This window comes from Elgaria multicarinata, chromosome 23, assembly GCF_023053635.1.
Source record: "Elgaria multicarinata webbii isolate HBS135686 ecotype San Diego chromosome 23, rElgMul1.1.pri, whole genome shotgun sequence".
Lineage (NCBI taxonomy): Eukaryota > Metazoa > Chordata > Lepidosauria > Squamata > Anguidae > Elgaria > Elgaria multicarinata.
Genome location: NC_086193.1, coordinates 11,054,934 through 11,079,008, shown reverse-complemented (window position 1 = coordinate 11,079,008; position 24,075 = coordinate 11,054,934). Strand labels below are relative to the sequence as shown.

The window sequence follows — 24,075 nt, the reverse complement described above, 5'->3', positions numbered from 1 at the left end:
CGATGGCTGGTTGGCCACTGTGTGAACTAGATGGACCCTTGGTCTGATCCAGCATGGCACTTCTGATGTTCTGATGTTCTCTGTTGAGTTCACCAGGACTCAGTGGTGGCACCAGGGGTGGGGGGGAATGTATATTCTGGAATGGCACAGAACGGCCCAAGTATATTTCTATATGGGTCAGAAGGGTCCCATGTGTTAAGATGTCTGAAAGAAAAATGGCAGATTCTGAAATAAATGTTGGGGGGAGGTTACTTTTAGGCCCACACAACAGAAGAGGGACTTAATTTTCATTATTTATTTATTTATTTATTTTATTACATTTATATACCACCCCACAGCCGAAGCTCTTTGGGCGGTTTACAACAATTAAAAATGGTAAACATTAAAAGTATACAAAATTTAAAAACCATCAAAAACATTAAAAAAAAACAGTATTAAAACAACAGTATCCATTTAAAAACAATTCTGGGGTCCATTAAAAACAAATTTAACGTTGTTAAATGCTGTTAGAATGCCTGGGAGAAGAGAAAAGTCTTAACCTGGCGCCTGAAAGATAATGTTAGGCGGCAGGCGAGCCTCGTCAGGGAGATCATTCCATAATTGAGGGGCCACCACTGAAAAGGCCCTCTGCCTTGTTGCCACCCTCCGAGCTTCCCTCGGAGTAGGCACTCGGAGGAGGACCTTAGAGGTTGAGCGCAGTGTACGGGGAGGTTCATGTCGGGAGAGGCGTTCCATCAGGTATTGCGGTCCCAAGCCGTGTAGGGCTTTATATTTTTTGGGGGGGGGGATATTAATTTGCGTGGAGAATTTTTCTTTTCCTGTTCAGCACCCCGTCTACCAATAACAAATCCGGTCCGTTCTCTCTCCAGCGGGCCAGACTGCACAGCCCTTTGGCGGCTCAAGGGTTGCAGCTGAACGGCAGCTGAGCTATGGAGGTGATCAACTATGCGCACCCTTGTGCATGTGGAAAGCGCTTTTCATTCAGGTAATGGCAGGAGTCCTGCAATTGTGTCTGTGTTTGCACAACTCCTTGTTTGGGGAGGACTTACTTTCAGGTAAGCGTGAACAGGATCAGGTAAATGCAGGGCAGGTAACTAAGGACGCATGTGAGGATGTGGAGGAGACCAGCTTCTGAACTTACTTCTTCCACTACCTCAAAGACATTCTTCTTTTCCGGCCGGGAAAGAGTTAAGTCTGAGCACACCATCGCTTTGGACCCCATGGGGCCAAGCAAGGGCCCTCCACTCCCCAGCTGTTCCCGTGTGCCCAAAAGAAAGGGCAGGCTTTCGCCGTCGTCCTCAGCACACGCCGTGCCAAGCTGATGATTCAGCGGGTAGCAAAATGCCAAGGCGCATACACCCAGGCCCGGGCCGTGTCGTAAACCGGCCATGCCACCGCCAGCATTGCTTTCGATTTAAATCTCTCCCTGCTGCGAATAATTGCGTGGTTTGTCTCCCTTTCTTTCTTTCTTTCTTTCTCCTCCGGGAAGGTTGCCAAGTCTTTTCGTTTGCTGTTGTGGCTGGCCGAGCTGTCATGGGCAGCTGCGCCACACAGGCCAAAACACCTCTCTGCCCTGCCGGGACGCGGTGAATTTGTGGCCGGATTTTTGCCAGTTCGAAAAGCCAAGGGACGCCAGATGGAGCAAAGGAAGGACGGGGGGAAGTTGGTAGCTCTGGCCTTAAGGGCAACAGCAATGCAAGGAAATATGTAGGGGTCACTCAATGGTTGGAGAAAAGCACCCTGCACATCCTCAGAGGAACGGTGAAAATCCAACAAGGCCATTTCCCTGTGTCCGGCCTGCATTTCAGTGGCGCTATTCTTTGGAGGCTCTGTTAACACTTTTTTAAAAATGGTTAGTTTTAGGGTTTAACTGCATTTCTATCCCGCCCTTCAGCCCCAAACGGATCCTGGAGCAGACTACCAAGTTAAGAAAGAAGGCAAGATCACAATCTAAAGGACACAACACTAAAGGAAAGGAGATTCAGAGGGAGGAGGAAAGCACATTCGTGGCACTCGATTCTTCGTCGCAATGTTCAGCAGCTCCTGAAGCTGGGCCTAAAGGAAAGCGCCGTGGATTCCTCTTCCTTTGAAGTCCTCAGCAGGTGCAATCACTTGGGCTTAGATATGCTGGGAAAGACTGGTTTGACTTACAGCAGAGTTGCGTTATACAGAGAAAGCGTGGCAACGCAGCATTTAGTATTGGAAAACAATAAGCACAAACTAGAGCTAGTTTAAAAGAAGTTCAAATCAGCTTATTTTCTTAGAGCATTTATTCACATCTTCAGAGCCGGGTATCTAACACTGTTTAACCTCAAGCACCCCCTAACGCTGGCTGGTGCCCCTTCATTACCCTTCCTACTATAATGTAATATACTTTTTTCCTCCTCTTTATTTTTATAGGGCCTGTGAACCTTGACAGGGGTTAGGGCCTCAGCAGGGCTTGGATGTTCAGGTCATGCGCGCCTTCTGTGGTGCGCCCGTTCCGCCTCTTCTAGGTTCTGATGGTCCCCACTGAGAGTTTCTCTACACGGAGAGTTTCTTCACTGAGAGTTTCGCTACACCCCCAAGGGGGCAGCTCCTCTTTGTCTGCCTGGCGCATTAATAGAATCGATCCGGTGTGTGGCAGCTGGGGCTCAGAGGAAATGCGCCATGCGCTCCCGCCCTTCAGTTCTTTGTCTTCCCCAAGTCTCTCCCGGGGGTCGAAGAGAGCAGATGGCCAGGAAAGATTTTTAAAAGTACCGGCCTGGGTCGTAGCCGTGCCACATAGCCAGGGATGGCCGCTAGCGCCCTTAGCTAGGAGGCAAAAATCAGGCCCGTTCAGGACTCGCCAATGAACGGCCTGTTTCACTCGCAGGATTTTGATGTGACGAAACTCGGCTGCTTCGAACGCCTTCGGAATCAAGGCCGGTTTTTATTTGCTTGTTAAAAAAAGACATTTCCAGGCCGCCTTCCCTCCCCGCCAGGCGTTTCACGACACCATCAAAAGCAATCTAGTCAAAGAAATGTCTCTATGCACTATTAAAGGTGGATCAAAAAGTCTGGGAGTTAAAGTTTGAGGTTTTCACAATTAAGTGCCCCAAAAAACCAGATGGGAAGAAACTGGGGTTTTTGTTTTTACTGCCTGCCGCCCCAAAAAACGCTGGGACGGCTCTCATCTAACCTCTTTAGGGAGGGAATCGCAGACTTGGGACAAGACAAGACATCATAGCTAAATGCAGCCTCCCCATACCAGGTACACTCCCAATATATTGCACTACACCTCCCATTATCCCCAGCCAGCACCCAGACTTGAGAATGATGGGCGTTCCAGTCCAAGGCTTCAGGAGAGCCTCCTTGGTTGGGAAAGCCAGGAAATGTTCCGTTGGGAACTTTAATTTAAAAGCAAAGTTTCTAGTCCTTATGAATATAAAGACAGCTTTGCAAGGAAGAGGAGAACACATGCCGAATCTCCGAAGGCTGACTCTCCTCGCCAATAAATTACAGATGCCAACGGACCGGTTCCTTAGCATCCACGTGAGCTGTCGGATTCAGGTTGTACAGCTTAAAGAACAACACACCCGTCTCAGCAACTCAGTGCTGCTGTTAAATGGACAGCAACAGCAGCCTTCTGGTAAGCTGGCAACCCAAACTTGGCCAGATATTTAAAAAAACAAAATACCAGATTGAAACTCAACAAGTTCCTTTGCTTAACTCCATGGAGGGAGGACCCAAAATGCCTTCGGAGGCTTCTGGGGAAAACCCTGACAACGTCTTTCTGACACTGAAGTTGAGTTTTTAGTCCTTTGTCATGTTGTCGAAGCATCAGGTCCGTAGCTTAATTTTAATAGCAACAATATGTTGTTCTCTGTTTTAAGGTAGATTATTTGGGGGATGGCTTGGTCTCCAAGGTGACAAAAAAAACATCTGCTCTCCAAAGACATGAAAGCGGCTAGAACTGTTTCCTTGACGTGGATCCCCACAGCGGCCTGCAATTTGGGGACCTCCTCAGGAATCGCAGGCGACCGCCGCAATGAGTGTTTCTGCTTTTATTTGTTCTCCCTCATTCTTCATGAGGGCTAGGAACTTAGAAGGTGCCTTTTCCGATTCCATCTCAGCCAGCGTTGTCAACACAGGCCCGAAAGGGCTGCGCCGTTTCTCTGTGTGGAGGGGGGGGGGAGTTTGCTGATCCCCTGCTTCCTCCAGATTTGGGGATACGACAGGCTGAAATCCAACAGGTGCAGCTCTGCTGCCCCAGCTCTCCGGAAAGAGCCACGGCCGTCGTGGCGGAACTGAACGCCGTTTGCGCTTTCGTGTTGCGGGTGAGCCGGCTGATTTTGGCCTGGCCTCGCCAGAACGCGGGCCCCCGGCCAACGTCACATCTGCTCTGGGTTAACCCTCCATCGTACAAGCGCTCCCACGGGAACCCCTCCCTCTGTACCTCAGGCCATGATAGGCTTCAGGGAAGAGGGGGGACAGACCCTCCGTGGGCCTCTCCACAGGGAGGGGGCTCAGCCAGATCTTCTGTTAAGATTATTTAGTAAAATTAAAGCCACGGAATTGTGTATCGGTTGCATCTTTCTCCAACCTGGCGTCCTCGCTGCGGGTTGGACTGCGAGTCCCATCATCCCCCAGCCAGCTGGGGGATGATGGGACTCGCAGTCCAACCCGCAGCGAGGACGCCAGGTTGGGGAAACTTGCTTAATTGACTCATTCTATCCGGCGCTGCTGTTATTTTATGGCTTGTTTCAATTGACTTGGGGTAATTTATTTTATTTTATTGGTCTATGTGTCGTTAGCAGCCTCCAGTGCCTCACATCTTAGGATATGGGGCAAGGCAGCAAGAAATGGGGGGGCTTGAGCCTCGTAACGGGTAGGAGCGAAACCATCCCATTTACATGTTGTCTGCCAGGCCAAAAAGAGCTGCAAATGTCGTGCAGCAGTTCCCTAACCACAGCCGCAGATGGGGGGGGGCATTTCCGCCCCCAGACCAAGTCACGTGTGTCAGGATGGAACTGATGCTGTTTGTCACTTAAGCATGTAAGAAGAGCCCTGCCGGATGAGACCGAGGGTCCATCTAGTCCAGGACTCTGCTCACACAGGGGCCAACCAGGGACCCACAAGCAGGACATGGTGCAACAGCACCCTCCCGCCCATGTTCCCCAGCAACTGGTGTAAATAATCCTCCTGCCTCTGATCCTGGAGGCGGCACAGAGCCATCAGGGCTAGTAGCCATTCATCGCCTTCTCCTCCTCCTCCTCCTCATCCAGGAATTGATCCAACTCCATTCCAAAGCCATCCATTGCTCATTTCCTTGGGTGATCAGGGACCCCCAAGCAGGACATCGTGCAACTTGACTCCCGGAGTGTCAGGCCACTCTAGGCAAGGTGGTTGGGCCCCCTAAGTGCTCCCCCCCACACACACACCTGAGCCAATCATAAAAAGCACTGCGTGGCCAATGCAACAAATATTCCTTTCTTGGGGGCGTTGGAGCTGCTTTTCTGGCTTTAGCAGCAGCCAGCTAGCCCCTCCCGCCCCTAACTGTCCCCACTCCCGCTCTGTAAGCTCTTCGGGGCAGAGAGCTGGCCTTTTCCTTCTGTTCCTCCTTTCTCCACCTGCAAAAAAAAAAAAAAAAAAAGCCCCCCCCCCCCTTCTAGGGAGCTGGGATGTGGAGGGGGGAGAAGAGCGACGCCCGCCTTACCCCACAACGTCCCCCCCCCGCTCCCGCTCTGTAAGCTCCTGGGGACAGAGAGCTCGCCTTCTTCTTCTGCTCCTCCTTTCGCCTCCTGCTGTGGGGCTAACTCGGTCATCCTGCCAAAAATAAAAAGTGAGTTTTCCTCCAGGGAGGCGGGGGAGGAGCCGCTTCTCTGTCTTTTAGCAGCAGCAGTGAGCTCTCTCTCTCTCTCTCTCTCTCCCCCCCCCCCAAATACACACGCTTCCCCTCCCCTCGATGACATCAGCCCGAGAGGCCGCGCGCTGTTGTCTGCAGTTTACGGAGCCGGTCACCCCGACGACGGAGGCTCCCGGGAGGGGGCCGGGTGGGCGTGCCCCCCCACATCCGCCCCGCCCCGCCAAACAGCTTTCTCTTTTTCCCCTCCTGCTTTGCCCCCCTCCTGCTCCTCCTCCCGCCGCACCACCTCCCCAGACGTCATCTGCAGCCAATGGGAAGCGCGCGCGGTGAGCTCATCCGACCGTCGGAGGGGATAAAGCGGCGGCGCCCGGGCAGGCGGGCGCACTAAGCGCGCGCGGAGCGAAGCCAGCAGCGGGCGCGGCGCGGATCTCTCGGCAGCTGTAGGGGGAGGGTCGTCGGCTCGCGCCCCCCCTCCGTCCCGCGCGCCCCCTCGCGGCCCTCGGCGCGGCCCGCGGCTCCGCGCAGCCCGCGCGCAAGGAGGTCCCCCCCCGCGGCCTCTCCAAGGCTTTTACGCGCGCCGCGCGCCCCGCCGCCTCCCCTCCGCCGCTCGCGGGGGGGAGAGGATGGAAATTCCCTTCTACCACGACGATTTGTTGATCGCCTTGGCGGCGGCGGCGTCCGCGGCGGCCCCTCCCCCCGCGAGCAACCCCGGCGGCGGCGGCGGCGCAGCCCTGGCGCAGCCCTTTCCCGGCGGCCGGATGAAGAAAGACGGGCTGACGCTGGCGCTGGGCGAGCTGAAGGCGGGCCCGGCGCAGCAGCAGCAGCAGCAGGCCGACGGCCAGGCGCTGCTCACCTCCCCGGACCTGGGCCTGCTCAAGCTGGCCTCGCCGGAGCTCGAGCGCCTCATCATCCAGTCCAACGGCTTGGTGACCACCACGCCGACCAGCGGCGGCGCGCAGTTCCATTTCCCCAAGGCCGGCGGCGGCGGCGGCGGGGCGGCGGGAGGAGGCGCCGGCGCCGCCCCGGACGAGCAGGAGTTCGCCGCCGGCTTCGTCAAGGCGCTGGAGGACCTGCACAACCAGAGCCAGCAGCTGGGCGGCGGCGGCGGGGGGCCAGTCGGGGGCGAGCTGCCCCCCGCCGCCAGCCTGGCCCCGCCGTCGGCGGCGCACCAGCAGCAGCAGCAGCACCACGCGGAGCCGCCCGTGTACGCCAACCTGAGCACCTTCGCGGGCGCCTACGCCACGGAGAGCCCCTTCCCGGCGCACCCGCGGCTCCAGCTGCCCCCGCCGCCGCCGCCGCCGCTGAAGGACGAGCCGCAGATCGTGCCCGAGGTGGCCAGCTTCGGCGACAGCAGCCCGCCGCTGTCGCCCATCGACATGGACACGCAGGAGCGCATCAAGGCCGAGCGCAAGCGGCTGCGCAACCGCATCGCCGCCTCCAAGTGCCGGCGGCGCAAGCTGGAGCGCATCTCGCGCCTGGAGGAGAAGGTCAAGAGCCTCAAGACCCAGAACACGGAGCTCGCCTCCACGGCCAACCTGCTGCGCGAGCAGGTGGCCCAGCTCAAGCAGAAGGTGCTCAGCCACGTCAACAGCGGCTGCCAACTGCTGCCCCAGCAGCAGCCGCCCCCGCACCAGGTGCCGGCCTACTGAGGGGGGGGCGCCGCCCCCCGGAAGGAGAAAAGCCACCCCTGGACGGAGCGCCCCGGGGGAGCTCCTGACGCTGCGCCCCGGGGGAGGCCAAGCAGGGACGAAGGACACGCCTCTCCCGCCCTCCCCCAGCTGCGAGTGGGGGGCCGCCCCGCGTTGGACAGAAGCCGGGTGGGGGGATGGGTCGGGGCCCGCCGGCTCACTCAACAACGGGACTTCGAGGGGGGGCTGAAGTGTGGACGCAGTGCCCCCCTCCCCAGGCTGCCCGAGGTGGGAGAGACCCCCGCACCGAGCGAAAGCGGAGGAGGCCTTTTGGAGAGGAACGGAACGGAACTCATTGGGGGGGGGGGGTGAGCCAGCGCCCCGGATCAAGGCCTTTGTGAGTGTGTTTTGGACTACTCCGGACACCGCCTCTTCTTCGCAGAACCCTCCAGGAGGCGCTGGGGACCTCAGAGAGGGGGTGGGCGGGCTTTTTTTGGAGCCATTTGTGCGCCCCCCCCAAACTCACTACCGATCCCGATTCTTTGGGATTGGCCCTCAGACTCTGGCCTGGACATTGCCCAGGCAGCCTGCTGTTTTCTCTCTCACCCCCTCCCTCCCAACCCTCCTCCCTCCCTCCCTCCCTCCACTGTTCCAGGAACCATTTCCTTTCCTTTACCATATTTATGTTAATATCGGAACCTGCCCTTCTCTTGTTTTTGCGGGAGGGGGGGTCCTTTCGCTCTCTCCTTTTATTTTTGCCTCTATCTATCTATCTCATCACATTCCACGGTGCAGTAAAACCCTGTGCAGGAGTTGGAAAAAAAACAAAAAAGACTGGTCTGGTCTGGTTTTTTTGCAAAAGGGATTGGGGGGGGGGAGGTGTTTGCTGTGATGTCTTTCTCTCCCTCCGCCCTGTTTTCTCTTAAGGCGAGGCCTCTGAACACGAAATCGTATGCCTGGCACGCCCTCTGGTGCCAGTCCTAGGAACTGAACCCCCTTGACAAGGCGGGGGGACGACGACGACGTAATGTGTATTTGGGAGCACCTAAAAAAAGGGTGTTGGGAAAAGTTCAGAAAAGGGCAGCCAGGATGATCCAGAGGCTGGAGAATCTTCCCCATGCAGGAAAGTTATACAACAGTTCGGATTGTTCAGCTTTTGTGGGGAGGAGGTTGACACAACAGAGGTGTACAAAATTATGCCTGGCGTGGAGAATGTGGACAGGGAGACCTTGTTCTCCCTCTCCCATAACACTGGAGCCCAGCGGGGTCCTCCCATGAAGCGGATGGGTAGGAGATTCAGGACAGATCAAAGGAAGGACTTCATCACTGAGCACAGTTGAACTATGGAACTCACTGCCACAAGATGAGACGGCCACCAACTTGGAGGGCTTTCAAAGGGGGTTGGATAAATTCCTGGAAGAGGAGGAGAAGGTGATCAAGGGCTGCTAGCCCTGATGGTTGTGTTGTACCTTCAGTATCCAAGGCAGTCAGGCTGTGTGCACCAGTTGCTGGGGAACATGGGTGGGAGGGTGCTGTTGCATCGTGTCCTGCTTGTGGGTTTTCCCTAGTCGACAGCTGGTTGGCCACTGCGTGAACAGAGTGCTGGACTAGATGGACCCTCGGGCTGATCTAGCATCAGGGCTCTACTATTGCCTTTATCTTGGGACGGCGCTGGTGAAAAAGTTTACAACTAACGGACGTTGTACCGTTTCTGAGTCTGTACCCTCTGCCTTTGCCTCTTAACCTTTGCTTGTGCCAAAAGTAGCTGGCTGGAGGGTTCTGGGAGTTGTAATCCCAACGTCTCTGGAGGGCACCGGCTTGGGGAATGCTGACGTAGGAGGATTGGGTCCCCGAGCGGTGGTTGAAGAATTTGGGTGGTGGTGGTGGAAGGGATGCATAGGCAATGCTGTACGCCAGCCATCAATGGCATTCTCAAATAGGATCAGGCTGTCTTTTTATTATCCACAGTTCATCTTTGCTATGATTAATGCCTAACTTGTAACCTTAAATGTAGCATCATCCTATTCCAGGCTGACAATCATAGAATAGTAGAATTGGAAGGGGTCCATAAGGCCATCAAATCCAACCCCCTGCTCACTGCAGGAATCCACCTTAAAAGCATCCCTGACAGATGCTTGTCCAGCTGCCTCTTGAAGCCTCTAGTGTGGGAGAGCCCACCACCTCCCTAGGTCACTGGCTCCATTGTTGTACTGCTCTAACAGTCAGGAAGTTCTTCCTGATATCCAATCCGGTGGCCCTTTGGACATCGCTGAATTCCTACCAATGTTTGCGGATGATGGATGGTTGAGTCCCCAAAGCTGGTGGGTTATGGGATTCTCCCATCCCTGTTCTAGTCCCTGCACCTGGAAAGACCCTCAAAACGGCTATGCTCTGTAGTTGATGCCCTTTGAACCTTGCAAACAGGAACACGCTTTGCTTTGCGCTCTGCGTGTCCCCAGCACCCAAGGCGTGGAGAGAATTAGGGTCTGAAAATGGCGTTCCCATCCACGTCTGGAAATGTCCATCAAAGTTATCAAGTTAGTGGTGCTCTCGTGATGGAGCATTTCCCGCGTCAGCCAGGTGAAAGGCTGAATAGATACCTTTCCATGTTTTTGATTATTTACCTAGTCCTCTAAGCAACATGTAAATTAGGCCAAACTCTACACACACACACCCCGCAAAAACTGAAAACGTGGTAACAAAACTTAAAAAATACCGCAAGGCGGTACAACTGCAGTGCATAAAAGAAAAGGCCGAAGACAACGGTTCCAGAAGATTAAATATAAAAATCAAAATGCGATCAAATGAGACCAGGGTGGACTTTCCTGGCAAACACTCCAGATGTGTTTGCCTGCAACTGGGATTGTTCCAGAAACTTCTGGAGGGCACCAGGCTGGGCTAAAGTGATGTTCGCATGAGAAGCTTTGACCGATGGTGAGCTTTTACTAAACGTTTCAGAATATTCAACAATGCCGAAAAATATCTAAGATCCAAACAATGTTGCAAAAGTACTTCCGAACGCAGGGGCACTTTGAAAAGGGACTTGGTTAGTTAATTCATTTCCATTTCTTTTAAAAGCTTTCTAACTTCTCTCCAAAGAGTTCTAAGCGGCCCGGAACATGTAAATAACCTAACCATTAAAAGCAGCCCCCCACAGTGTAGAACATAATGTGAAATACAAAGTCTTGAGATAATCCTGAGGGCTGGTAACTTGAACCTAGAGCTAAACTCTCAACACTCTTATCGGCTAAATAGCATGAGGTTTTGTCCAGGTCTGGATTTATGGGTTTGCAATCCAAATTTAAACAGGGTGGTTTTGATTTTGGGTGATAGTGGAGCGGGAGATAATTAATCAGGGTGTTGGAAAAGCAAGCAGACGTGCCCTTAAAAGTTAATTTGCTTGGGACAAAATGGGAACGAAACAGGAAAATGCAAGTTAGCAAGCGATTTTGAGCCCTGTCATGCTCTCTGGGGCAGGGGTGGTTTTGAAGCACTCCAGATGTTTTGTTTGGATGGGAGGTGTAAGCCAACATCTGGTAGGATGTAACCACCCCTGTTCTAGGGGTTAATTTTTGCAGCCTGCCACTCCCAACAGGCTCTTGTGAATAGGCAGCTGTTCAGTCTGTGATGGATGTTATGGATTTCAACTCCTAGCATCCCCGACTGTTTGGCTGTGCCGGCAAGGGATTCTGGGAGTTGAAGTCCTCAACTCCGAGAATCCCCTTCTGCCCACCTTTGGTATAGACCAGCTCCGACTTCTCCAGATGTGTTGGACTACAACTCCCAACAGCTTGGCTGACTGGGGATAGTGAGAGTTGTAGTCCAACTCAAGTTGGTGGACCTTGCGCGAGGGGGAGAACTTTGCCCTGATCCACTAAGGCGCTGAGGTTTCCTAAGTGCATGTGCACCTATTCAAGCTTCTGTGTACAGTGGTAGTCTACCTGAGCGCTGGAAGCAGAATAAGGAGCAAGGCACGGTGATCGCCTTCCAGAGCTTCCCAAAGGTATCTTTTTATCTGGGTTGGATCCAGAATGTGGTGCTAGTTGGCGGATATTTGGTGTGGGTGTGTGAAAAAAGACACTTGGTCAGTCAATTAGTTTATAGGATATTTAGGGCGCAACCCTACGCATGTTTGCATTTCCCAGCCAGCTATGGGAGTTGTAGGTTTTTTCCTGTCTATGGTTGCACTCCTAACGACTGGGTTCCTTTTGTCTGCTGCGCGTTGGAGCAAGGCGATGGTTTCGAGGATTCGTCCGCTTCGTTTCTTTGGGCTTCGTTGGTGGCGTGCAAGCTGTCTGAAGAGGCATTCTCTCCTGCAGTGGAGCTGAACACCTCTTCCCAAAGAGCTCCTGCTGCTTTTGGAATCCCTTAAAATATCAAAAATATTTAATTTTCAAAAAAGGAAGATCTACTTCTGACTGACGCCTTCCTAGTTCATCAGAAGGCTTTTAAACCAGGCCATATCTCCTCTCGTTGTCCCCACTCTTGGGGACCTGTCCGTTTTGACAGCATAGCTCTGTACTTTCAGAGGGTGGAGGCATTGGTCCATTGCAGCAAAAGCAACAAGAGTCCTGTGGCACCTTCCAGCAGCAGGAGCAATCTATCTGAGCAATGAGACCATGGCAGATTTAGACCTGGAGTACATAAGAACATCAAAAGAGCCCTGCTGGATCAGACCGAGGGTCCATCTAGCCCAGCACTCTGTTCACACAGTGGCCAACCAGCCATCGGCCAGGGACCAACAAGCAGGACATGGTGCAACGGCACCCTCCCGCCCATGTTCCCCAGCAACTGGTGCACACAGGCTTACTGCCTCATAGATTAAGATGCCTTTTTGCCATGCAATTCTGTGAAAAAGAGACCCCTAGAACGGCTCACAAAGATGAATCACAATCTGAAAAGGCACATCACAAAAGGAAAAGACATTGGAAGGGAGAAGGAAAAAAAGAGTTCAACAGTTGTCAGCTGAACGCGTTGCTCACTTTTCATCAGGGATTATTACTTTCTTTGTCTTTTACACCCCACCCTCTCAAAACAAAAACAGAAGGAAGAAAACGTCCCCAGGGTGGCGTACAATAAAATGTAACAATACAACAACAAAACGCCCGAGCACAGCAACTTTTGAGATAAATTCGGGCGGCTTTGTTTTAATTTTGTTCTGTTTACGGGATTTCGGTCCCGCCTTTCTGAAATGCGCTCCAGGCAGGCTGACAAATATTAGAATAACAAATAATCCCAAAGTGCTGGGAACGAAACCCACGCCGAGGGATGCTTCAAATCAGGCAGGCAGCCGTTCGTAGCTGGTTTGGAATGAGTGCAGGGTCCCCTCCACACCCCGTCTGTCTCCCCGGGTGGAATGTTAGAATGTAAGCTCCTCAGGGCAGAAACCACTATGTGTTAGATGATGCTATAGTCATCCCTGGCCCTAAATTTTATCTCCAAGAAAGAAGGTGGTCCTGGCAGAGAGAGAGAGAGAATGACCTGGGGGGTGGGGGAATTGGGTGAACCTAGGAAGAGAGACTGAAAGAACTGGGCATGTTTGGCCTGGAGAAGAGAAGGCGGAGGGGAGACAGGATAGCACTCTTTGAGGACTTGAAAGGTCGTCACACAGAGGAGGGCCAGGATCTCTTCTTGATCCTCCCAGAGTGCAGGACGCGGAATAACGGGCTCAAGTTACAGGAAGCCAGATTCCGGCTGGACCGCAGGAAAAACGTCCTGACCTTTAGAGCAGTACGACAATGGAACCAGTTACCTAGGGAGGTTGTGGGCTCTCCCACACTAGAGGCCTTCAAGAGGCAGCTGGACAGCCCTCTGTCAAGGATGCTTGAAGGTGGATTCCTGCATTGAGCAAGGGGTGGATTGGATGGCCTTAGAGGCCCCTTCCACGTCTACCATTCTGTGATTCTAGGGAGGCCCACTTTGCAGAGAGCGATCCCCTATCTGAATAGCTGGCGGAAGACAGTCCTCTGTTTGAAGCTGACGTTGTCCTCTCTTTAACGTGTCGTCCAATCCAAGTCCCGTTTAGAGATAAAGCATCTTAAGAACAGGGTGTCCAGGTGGCCTGCTTTGCTGAGGACTGTCCTCTCCTTGAACGCCCCCTCCCTTTGATGGCCTGTCCCGTGCAAGTCTGTCTTAAAGTCGAAGAACCATTAGGAGGGAAAACAGAGCAAGGCCTTGGCGTTGTCTGACCACTGTTCACAGCGCACGCAGGACACCTGGTCCGATGGCAAGGAGACGCCGCGCATTCCTATTTCAGCCGTCGTCCTGTTTTCTACATTTGCACTGGTGCCATCTAAACTTTTGCCCATTGACCTCCTCTTTCCTCCTCTTTATTCTGTGTGTCGGGGGGGAAGCATGCCTTTCCCGTTTCTCTTCTTTGCTGATGCGTAACCAGCCTCCGACGTGAACCGAGTTCGCTCCTCCTGCGGCCTTTTGCGTGAAGACAGGCCCAGTCCGAAGCGCGGTGGAGCCCTGCCGCTTCAGACTGCTCCGTCGCCGTGAAACGCAGCGGGGAGCCGGATCGGGGTGGGTGGAGGGGGTTGGTTGCCCTAGATTGAGATCCAGGGCAGGAGGCGTTCCCCGCAAGCGCGCAGGCTTTAAAGCAAAACCAGATGGGGAAAAACCCCTGCCAATTTCTCGGGTGAGGACAGCGTTTTGGGGAGGCCTGCCAAGGAAAGGGAGGCGCAGGGGAGGCCAGGAGTGATACGGTTCCGTTGCTAAGAGGGGGGGTGACGCTGTTGTTTCAAACATCAGGCGCTGGGGGATCTGGTGGAGGAGGCCAGATGGAAGACATCACGGGGGTGGGGGGCTTGCAATCCTTCTTTCAGCCAGAGGGACGGGGGCTGCCCGGGAGTGGTCCGGTGGTGGGCGTGGCCACATGCAAAAGGGGGTGTGCCCAAAATAAATACCAGCCTATTTTTGCTTAAAAGCTCTTTCTGGTGGTCATTAAGCCATTTAGAATGGACAGCACAAATGCTGGCAAACCAGTCAGTGGTTGGGGGTAGTGGGCGGGGCCAATGAAAGGGGCGGAGCCACTTGGGGAAACTCAGGGGGGCAGATATTTGTGGAGTTGAACACCCTTGGAGTAACGCATGCAACAAAAGGATTTCTAGTCCTCATGGGTGTTGCAGCCTTTTCTAACATGATGCCCTCCAGATGTGCTGGGTGACAATCCCATTGTCCTCAGCTGACAGGTTGATGGGAGTTGTAGTCTGACACACAGGTGGGCGCCAGGTTGGGGAAGGCTGAAATGTACGGTCTAACAGGCTTTTCTGCCTTGTGCAGGGCTTGAGAGCAGGGCCTCTTCTCTTTCGCAGTTGCTCTTGGGGGCTGAAAGGCGGGGTCGGGGTCTAGATGCTGTGAATCAAAGGGAGTCAATACATCCATGTGTGGTTTAGTGGTTAGAATCCTGGATGGGGAGTTGGGAGATCCAGGTTCAAGTCCCTGTTTGGCCATGGAAGCTCACTGGGTGACTTTGGGCCAGTCACGGACTCTCAGCCCAGCCTACCTCGCAGGGTTGTTGTGAGGACCAAACAGAGAGGAGGGTTCCTTGAAGAGAAAAAATGGGGATTAATAATAATAATAATAATAATAATAATAATAATAATAATGGATGGGTGCAAATTGAGGACAGGAACACCTGCATGGCCATCTTGACCAGATACAAAAGAGGGCAGGGCTCTTGCAGCTTTGACTGTTGTGAGGAAGAGGGAATTTTACCAGCTGCTGCAAGCGTACGAATGACACCTGCTGAAATTCCCTTTTCTGTACATGAATTTCAGAAGATACAGGAGCCCGGTCCTCTCTTCCATAGGGTCACCCGAAGTAAAAGGCCACTTTACAGAATTTGCTGCAAGTTTTCTTCACTTTTGGGGGGGGGATGGAGGCTGCCTTCCTTCCCTCTTTTCCCCTTACCCCCCCTCCCCCTACACCAGCCTTCCTCAACCTGGGGCACTCCAGATGTGTTGGACTACAACTCCCAGAATGCCCCAGCCAGCAGAGCTGGAAGATGCAGTCCAACACATCTGGAGCGTCCCAGGTTGAGGAAGGCTGCCCTACACACAATGGCCCGGGACAAATGTGCGTGGGGCGTTGTGGCACATGGCCAAAAAATACCCCTTTGCAAGCAATTGAAACCAGCTGTGCTACAACAACCCCTGCGGACAGTATGCCTTACCTGTGGGGAAACCTTTGGAGAATTTCTCCTGGCCCTGGAGAAAGGGGGTGAAATTCTCTGTCTCCCTCCCCTGCCCCCCTCCATCAACCGAATGGTGAAATTTCTCAGCCTGCAAACAGGGTGGACCATTTGAGAGTCCATTTGCACACAGCTCTAACTGAAGGATTTCCCCCACCCCCTCGGATCACTTCCTCCACGAGCCTGCTTTTCCTCACCTGCCCAGCAGAGGGCGCTGCTGCTGTGCGGCGCTCACCTCTGACAGGTGCCAACGGAGGCGGACTTGGAAGGGCCCAGGTGTCCGCCCTCCTGGGGAGTTGGCACCACAGATGCCGGATCCTGTTCGCCGTCCTGCCAGCTGCTTTTCCTTCCAAACCGCCCCCCAGGGAAAACTGGAGCTGTTCAGGATGTCCTCGTGGGTGCTGCTCTTACTGGTGGCGTTTGCTCAAGCAGGTAAGTAGCTTTTGGGGTGGAAGCTGGATCCCAGGGTCAGCAGGGAGGGGAAAATGCGGAACGGTGCTAGCCAGGATACGACCAACCTGGGATCTTGTGGAGCTCAGCTCCTCCGGAAGAGACAGGCCAGGAGTTGTCCACTTTCCGGAGCACCTCTGTCACTGTGTATTTTCACGACAACGTGGTGTTTTCGCACCGGCAGCGTTTTCCGCTTCACCGCCTCTTCCCACGCTGCAAGCGGCGCTTAAACGGAACAAGCACAGGCCAGGCGGCCTCTTGGGGGTCAGTTGGCGTTTTTTATTCATTCATTTATTCATTTCTTTATTTACAACATTTATCTACCGCTCCCCATTGAAAATTTCGGAGCGGCGTACAAGATGAAAGAAAAGAGAAACAGAATAAAAGACTTCAAAATAGATTTTAAAAGAAGCGTTGAGGCGTAAAGGGCGTAGCGTTGGGGTTCCTTGTGTCCCCCGTTCGCTCAAGTTGACCTAAGCAGAGGACAGGCTGAGACGGTCATAGAAGAACTCAGAAATAAGTTCTCAGTGACGTGAACAATAAACAGACGTATCGCTGGTCAATAAGCCTTGTAACTGTGAAGAAGAAGAAGAAGAAGAAGAAGAAGAAGAAGAAGAAGAAGAAGAAGAAGAAGAAGAAGAAGAAGATCTTGCGGCTATTTCTGCCCAGAGAACTTTGTCGTGCAGCAGCATACAGAGAAATAAACACACAAAAATATAACATTTTAAGATGATCAGGTTTAAACTGAGCTCCTATGTAGCAGGGGGCGCTGAGCATCAGGATGCGGCCCAACCTGTCCCTCCACGTTCTCTGACCCCCTTTGCTCCATCACCTGATCTTTTGGGGGGCTTTCCTGGCTACTGGCCTAGAAATGAGCCTCGCTGACCTTAATGAAACTTACTTTTCAGTAGGTGTATTCCGTATGCAGGACCGCACTGCAGAGAGATTTCTGTCCCAATTTTCTATATAGCTAAAAATAGATCAAAAAATGAAAACAGTTTTTTAAAAAAGCTTCATAACCAATAAAAACCGCTATCCGGTTGTGAATATGTTCGCTTGTTTGTTCATTCATGAGGAACTTAGACCATGCCTTTCCTCCCCCATCAAAAACATTTTCCTCTTCCCTCCGCATCTGATTTTCCTTGTGCATCGTGTCTGTCTTAGATTGTAAATCTTCAGGCAGGGACTGAATGGCTTAACTGGTTGTACGTGAGGCTGAGGAGCAGGAGGAACATGATTTAAATCAACAAGTAAAAGACAAACTTGGAACAATCACGCGAGCAGGCAGGATAAATGATGAGAGCAAAACATGTCCTGCTTTGTCGGCCGCTGTGTGAACAGAGGGCAGGACTAGATGGACCCTCGTTCTGATCCAGCATCAGGGCACTTCTCAAGTTCTTCCTTTCTTATTATTTAAAAGAGCACACCCACACCTGAAATTTCTCGGTGCATCCAATGGGTTTCGGGAGTGCAGATGATCAGCCGCTCCGAGATTTAGTGCTGAGAGGTGACCCGGGCTTAAAGGCCTTTTGCTGGTGGGTTCAGCAGCGTGCCGAAACCCACCAGGAAATTTGGTTCCTCGTTTGGACTTCAGAAATGTCAGCGGATTTGCCCTGAGAGCTGAGAAATTCCAGGCCCGTTGGCCAATCGGTCCCGTACAGAGCGGTATCATAGGCGTGCACGCAGGGTGTGCCTGGTGTGTCCAGGCACACCCTAATATCTCTGGAGCTGCCTCCGCTTTCATGTGTACCCCCCTCCTGCTCGAATCAATGCCTTTAAGGAGGACAGGAAAGTGCTTTGTGGAGCATCATTCCCCCCGGGCACGCTTAAGGCTCTGATTGGAGCAGTGGGGGACAGGGCAAGAAAGTATGGGGGCCTTTTAAAGGCTCCAATTGGGGCCTTTAAGGGTGCACAGCCTAATGAAATGAAATATGAGAGGTCCCGGTAAGGCAACCCCCTTGGAGAGGCGGCAGTCCGCTTGCCAAGACACCTCCAAAGCTATTTGGTAGGACGCCGTACGCATTATTTCAAAGGTCGTTCCCAAATGGCGCTGCGCTTGTCTGATTTTTGGCTTTCCTCGGGCCCTTTGGAAGCCAAGCAGGACGTAAGGGAACCAATTCCACAGGGCTTCCTCCGTGCGCCGGAGGGTGGGTACCGCAATTCGATCTCCCGGCCGGGCGCGTTATTTGCCGAGCCGGGTGGAGCCGGCAGGGCAGACAAAGAAAACGGCCCCACGGCGGAGCACGCTGCTGCGTTAGGTCAGCCCGGAGGGCGGCAGGGTTAACGCTCCGAAGCCCAGAGGGAAGGAACAAGGCAGCAGTTAGGATTAACAGCGATAACGCTGAGGAAATGTGTGACACACATTTCAGGGGAGGAAATGAAGCGACGCTTGCAAAAATGACAGCGAACACCTCGGAGGGAGTGTGGGTCGCTTCTGATTTGCCGTGGGGGTGGGTGGGTTTGGGGGCTAAAGGAGGAGCCGTACAGCCGGGAATCCGGAATCCAGCGCTGGCCGTCCGAATGCTTCTGAGAAGCCCACGGGTGGGGCGGGAGTCGTTGTTCCCTGTGGCAAATGAAAACCAAAGGTAAACTGCTCTTGACCTGGAGGCTCTGTTAAGGTTACCGCTTTCGATAGAGCAGACGTTGCTTTGTTCTGACTGGGGCTTCCCGCTGTTCACAGATGCACGCAGCAGCACGGTGAACACTACCCCGGCGACAAGAGCCACCATCTCAAATGCATCCCCGACCACGGTAGATGCCACCACCAGCCTGGCCAGCTCAGATGCGTTGCCTTCTCCCAAGACCATCTCCAATGCACCCCCGACCACGGCAGATGCCACCACGCACCAGTCCAGCTCAGATTCGTCGCCTTCTCCCAACACCATCCAAGCCACCGGCCACAGCAGCGGAACGAGCCACGTTACAGCTGGGCCTGCCACCTCCACGTCTCTGGCCACCTCCAAAGAGCCGCCACTCACTAGCCCAGCGGCTGAGTCCACTAGCCACAACGGCACGGCCACAAGTAAGCGTTTCCTCAGCTCGCTCGGCGTCCTTCTCTTTTTGCACTGTGGAGCAACGTCGATCCATGGGTTGTGGCAGCTGGGTGGAGAGTTGGAGGGCAGGTGGGATGGACTGCAGCTCCCATCATCCCCCGACTAGCAGGGCTGCTGATTGAGGAATGAGCTGTTTTACGAAGGCTGCTGTTTCAGCATGCACCTGCCGTTTAATGTGAACAAATGTTCACCCACCAATAGCTCATTAGCTTGTGGGAGGTTCCCGGCTTCTGGGAATTTTTTACGTTATTCTATTCATTAGGTTTATACCTTGGCTTTTGGCTGCAGTGTTTGGGGATTCAATACTCTAAAACTAAGAATAGCTTTTTTCTGTTTTCTTTCTTTCTCCTTTCTCTCCCTTCCTTCCTTCCTTCCTTCCTGTCTCCTATCTCTGACCTTTTCTTTCTCCTGTCTTGTTCTCTCTCTGTCTTTCTAAGCATTTAATATTTATATACTGTCTTAACTGCTAAAAAGCCAACAAGGCAGCAGACAACCATTTGCAACAGTAAAACTTTAAGACAATAAAAACATGAACATTGAAAACAGTAAAAAAAATAATAAAAATTAAAACTGCACATTTTAAAAGGCTAAATAAAAAAAGGGGAGTATAAAGAAATATTTATAGCCTATTCGCCTAGTAGTCAAGGCAGCCAACAATCGAAAGAAAGAATGCAATGAGGAGGAGGAGGAGGCTGTACCAGTTGAACGTCTGCCTGCAAAAGAGGCCTCTTCATTCTGGGCAGGAAGAAGCAGGCGGCCAGCTGGTTGCAGGAGCCACCAGGTGGCGCTGTAGCCCCACCGTTCTTTCCTCGGTTGGGCTTTGGCGGCTGCCTGTGCTATTTCATCCCAAGAAAGTTGGGGTGAGAAAGGGGGGAAAAAACCCCTCTTCCCAAAGCCCCCATTTCTCCCTCACAAGGGCTAAGCCAAAGAAACAGCTGACCTGCCCTCAGCCCCAGAAACTGTTTTATTTGTCTGCGTGCGTGCAAAGCCACGGCGAAAAGCATGCCTCTGAGGACGTGCAGAGTGCATTCCCTTTCTCAAGCAAGCAACTGCAGGCCACGACGCAGGTGGGCGTGAACCCCTGCCGCTTCCTGCCTTAAGGAACGGAGTCTTTCGGTTTAGGGTAAATTCAGAGAGGGGGAGAGAGAGAGAGATTTGTAGCCCCTGTTAGAAGTTCGTGCCTCTGTTTCCAGCTTCCATGACTGGGGACTCCAACTCCCATCATCCCCAAATGGTCGTGGAAGGCTAAGTTATACTCCAGGCGTTTCCAGCTTCCACGACTGGGGACTCTAACTCCCATCATCCCCAACTGGGGACTCTAACTCCCATCATCCCCAGCTGGCCGTGGAAAGCTAAGTTATACCAGGTGTTTCCAGCAGCCAAACGTGGCCGTATTTTATTTATTTTTTACAGAAAGGTGCGGGACAATGCAGGGGTTAGAGCAGTCTTTCCCAGCATTGGCTGGGGATCAGGGGACTTGCAGTCCAACACGTTGAAAGGGCACTGGATTAGGGGCCCCCCTCCCCGCTGGGTTAGAGCGTTCGACTCGGGCTGGTGAGCCATGGGTTCAGAGGAAGCCAAGAGGGTGTCAATGGGCCGGTTTGTCTCTTTCTTTCTTTCTCAGCCTGTCCTCCCTCGCAGGGCTGTTGTGAGGGTAAAAAGAAAGGGAGGCCCACAGGCCCCGTCTTGAGCTCCTCAGAGGACAGGCAGGGTAGGCATCCACCAACCCGTCAATCTAGGGGCAATTCTTGTTCCACCAGCTGTTAATGAGATCGTTATGGGATGGATACTGAAATCAAAGAACTGGGAACGATCTGTGTGTCGCTCTGCGTGTGCGCGCGTGATCCTGCTCTCAGAAGACTAGGGGCTCAATCCTGTGCATGTTTAGACGGGGGGAAAAAGACCGGCAACTCCCAGCATGCACCAGCCAGCTATGCACAGGATTGAGCCCTTAAAAGACGAAAATTCACTTCAACACGGACCCCAGTTTCGAAAGAAAGAAAGAAAAAAACGTGTGTAAATGACGCTTTCTTTTCCCATTGCTTTTCTCTGGCAAACTTTCTTCTGCCTTTTTTTTAAAAAAAAAATAAAAAAATGGACCCCTTTGATCCTAGTTTTCTCTGGCAGGGCAAGGAATTGAAAACCCCCACGGCCAATTGCTCCCGTGACTCCAGCAGGGGCAACTGCCTTTGCACCCTTCTGAGTACCTCTCCTAAGGACTAGGAACTTGGCTTTCTTTTTCAAAGCGAGAATCTCTGCTTTCCTACTCACCAGTGCTTAATTCTGCGCCTGCACGTGGCTCTCGTCCTGGCTGCGTTTGGCGGTGGTCTGCCACCGTGCCGGAGCCATTTTCCAGAAACCCGACGAGCCTCGGAACGGCGTGTCCCTCTTTTCTCCGCAGCTGCTGGGCCAAGCGATGAGGACGCGCCGGTGACCCAGAAGCCGGGCCTGGTGGCCGTGATCTGTATTTTCCTCGTTGTCTTGCTCCTCGGCGCCGTCGTGATCGTGGTGAAATGCTGCCGTGCGAGGGAACCCGCCTTCCAGAAACTGGACGAGGTGCCCATGGTGTGTAGACCGGGAGGGTGGGGGAGGGAAGGCAGCCCCTCCCTGGGGCTGGAATCCCGCCATGGAGGTCATGCCGCCGGTGCACGGAAAGTCGAAAAACGGGTCGGGTTTAGCATTCCAGAAGGCCTTGTTCAGCTCTCGTCCTCTCTGTTTCTTTCTCTCCTCCGCAGGGAAAAGTCGCGGAAGGTGCTCCGTTTGCGCGTTACCCGCCGAAATAACCCAGCGCCCCATCCTGATCCTCCGACAGCCGGGACAAGCGACCCGAAGATTGCCTCTCCGCACTGACTTTGTGCATGAAATAAAAGTGTTGCCAGATCCGTTGCGGGGATTGCTTTGTCACTTCGTAGCCGCTCGTTTGGGGTGTTTCGCTGTGGCCGGTTTGGCGGCGCTTTTGCAACTGAACTCTTGCGCCGCGCTCTGTTTTCATGCAGCAGCTCAGCTCTTGCGCAGCTTAGCTGGTGGGCCACAGGAACCTAGCTGCTCCGTGAAGAAAATGCCATGTGAGGTAGAGGGAAGCAGAGATGCCAAACAGGCCTTGCCTGGGGTCAAAGCACGCCAGATAACCCAATGGTAGAACAGGTGGCATCATAATATACTAGAGTGTACCTCTGAGCATACACTGAGTGCCCTCCTCTAAGTGTAATACGTTGACTTAGGGCAGGTTTGGGGAACCTTTTTTGGTTCCCTCCAGGGCCGCATTCCACCTGTGGCCAAAATGTGATCCTTACCGAATTTAGGCCCACTCAGAAGTAAGCAGGACAAACCTCTATGTATCTACTCAGAAGTAAGCAGGACAAACCTGCATGTATCTACTCAGAAGTAAGCAGGACTGAATCGCTCAGCAGTGCTGAATAACTCCCCTTTCTCAGCCCTCAGCAAGGAAAGTCTTTTCTGTTGCTGGTCAGAGAGAAGAGCTTTCCCTGCAGAGAGAGGGGGCGGAGCCTGTGGAAGAAGCGGGAGGGCTGGAGGGGGAGCTCCTGCAGGCGATATCTGGCCCACGGGCCGGAGGTTCCCCATGCCTGGTTTAGAGGAATCAAGGAAAATAGCAACAGAGCAAGACTGCTCGTGTAGCATGATAGCAAAGATAATTCAGAAGAATATAAGAGGAGCCCTGAAGAAGAAATAGACCAATGGTCCAGCTAATCCAGTAGCTTCCCAAAGTATCCAACCAGATGCCCCCGGGGAGCTCACAAGCAGGACTTCCCCACTGTTCCTCCCTCAACAGCCAAACGTGGAGTTTCCACTTATTTATATTTATTTACAGTACATTTACCCCACTCTTTACCCCCAGAAAAGGCTCCCTGTCCTCCATCTTAGAATCTAAAGGGCACGACACAAAAGGAAAAAGGATGGGGAGGGAGGAGGGAAAAAAGAGAGCAAAACCCGGGCAGAATTTATCTATCTTGTCTAATAGACCTCTCCTCTGCTAAATTTGTTCTCACCTTTGCCATGGGGCCATAAGGAAGTCTCTCTTTCCTCCACCTCAGCGCCACCCCCTGCCTGCATTATCGGGGTAACCTCGGCCTACTTTACAGGGTTGTTGTGACGAGGCATGCCGAGAGAGTGTCTGTCCTCCAAAAAGCGAAATGATAGGAAGAGGGCATGTTTAAGACACCTCCTTTGCTGTCACGTTTGACTCTTCCAAAACCAACGTGCGTCTCTCTCGCCTGGGGAAAGGCGTCCAGCTAATGAGTAACGGGTACTGGCAGTTAATTAGTCACATTAATGGCCGGGCCCACAGCCCTCCTTGACGGCAGTGGGAGCGGAGATATTCAGCTGCTCTTGAAGGGGAAGCGACAGCCAGAGTCATCACACCAGCCAGCCAGAAGCGGAGAGCCATGCCAAGAACACGGTTGTGCCCAAATTCAGATAAAAACCGGGATGGATAAAAGGCTGGCCGACAGGCATAAGTGTTTTGTGCACACTGTTTTTGTCCTGTGCAGAATACCGGTTTTGCCTGGCTGTAGACCAACACCCCTGGGACGGAGTCTGTTTTCAATAAACTCAAGCGCATCGGCACCGAGGCCTCCTCTGTACCTGTCGGTAGAGTATAAGAGGAAACTCTCCGGATGAGAGAAGACCAGGCCCTCCTGCAATGGCATCTTGCTTCCCGCAAGTGCTTCTAGGGAAGAGACGGGAAAGGAATCCGCTCAGCTCCCGTTCCAAGGCGAATGTAGCGATTTCGCAGTGCCGAAACACGAACCGAAACGCGAATCGGGACACTGTTAAGGCAGCGAAATCTGCACTTTCCCGGAGTCTGTGATGCGTACAGGAGCAGTGCATATTTGAAACTGCGCATACCAAAATGTGGTGGCTGGGGAGGAACCCGTCATATATCTGGAAAAATATTCACAGAAA

The 24,075-nt window shown here is 53.1% G+C and overlaps 2 protein-coding genes across 2 annotated transcripts; both read left to right on the top strand.

The window, feature by feature from the left end:
- Positions 1-6,242: 6,242 nt before the first annotated feature.
- On the top strand, positions 6,243-8,287 carry JUND (JunD proto-oncogene, AP-1 transcription factor subunit). The gene has a single exon (XM_063146883.1). The coding sequence runs from the start codon at positions 6,451-6,453 to the stop codon at positions 7,474-7,476; it is 1,026 nt and encodes a 341-aa protein (XP_063002953.1). The 5' UTR covers positions 6,243-6,450; the 3' UTR covers positions 7,477-8,287.
- A 9,856-nt stretch (positions 8,288-18,143) lies between these two features.
- Positions 18,144-21,943, top strand: CIST1 (colon, intestine and stomach enriched 1). Its single transcript, XM_063147344.1, has 4 exons — positions 18,144-18,357; positions 18,780-19,121; positions 21,554-21,717; positions 21,888-21,943. Exons 1-4 carry the CDS (start codon positions 18,144-18,146, stop codon positions 21,933-21,935), a joined length of 768 nt encoding a protein of 255 aa, XP_063003414.1. The 3' UTR covers positions 21,936-21,943.
- The last annotated feature ends 2,132 nt before the right edge of the window (positions 21,944-24,075 follow it).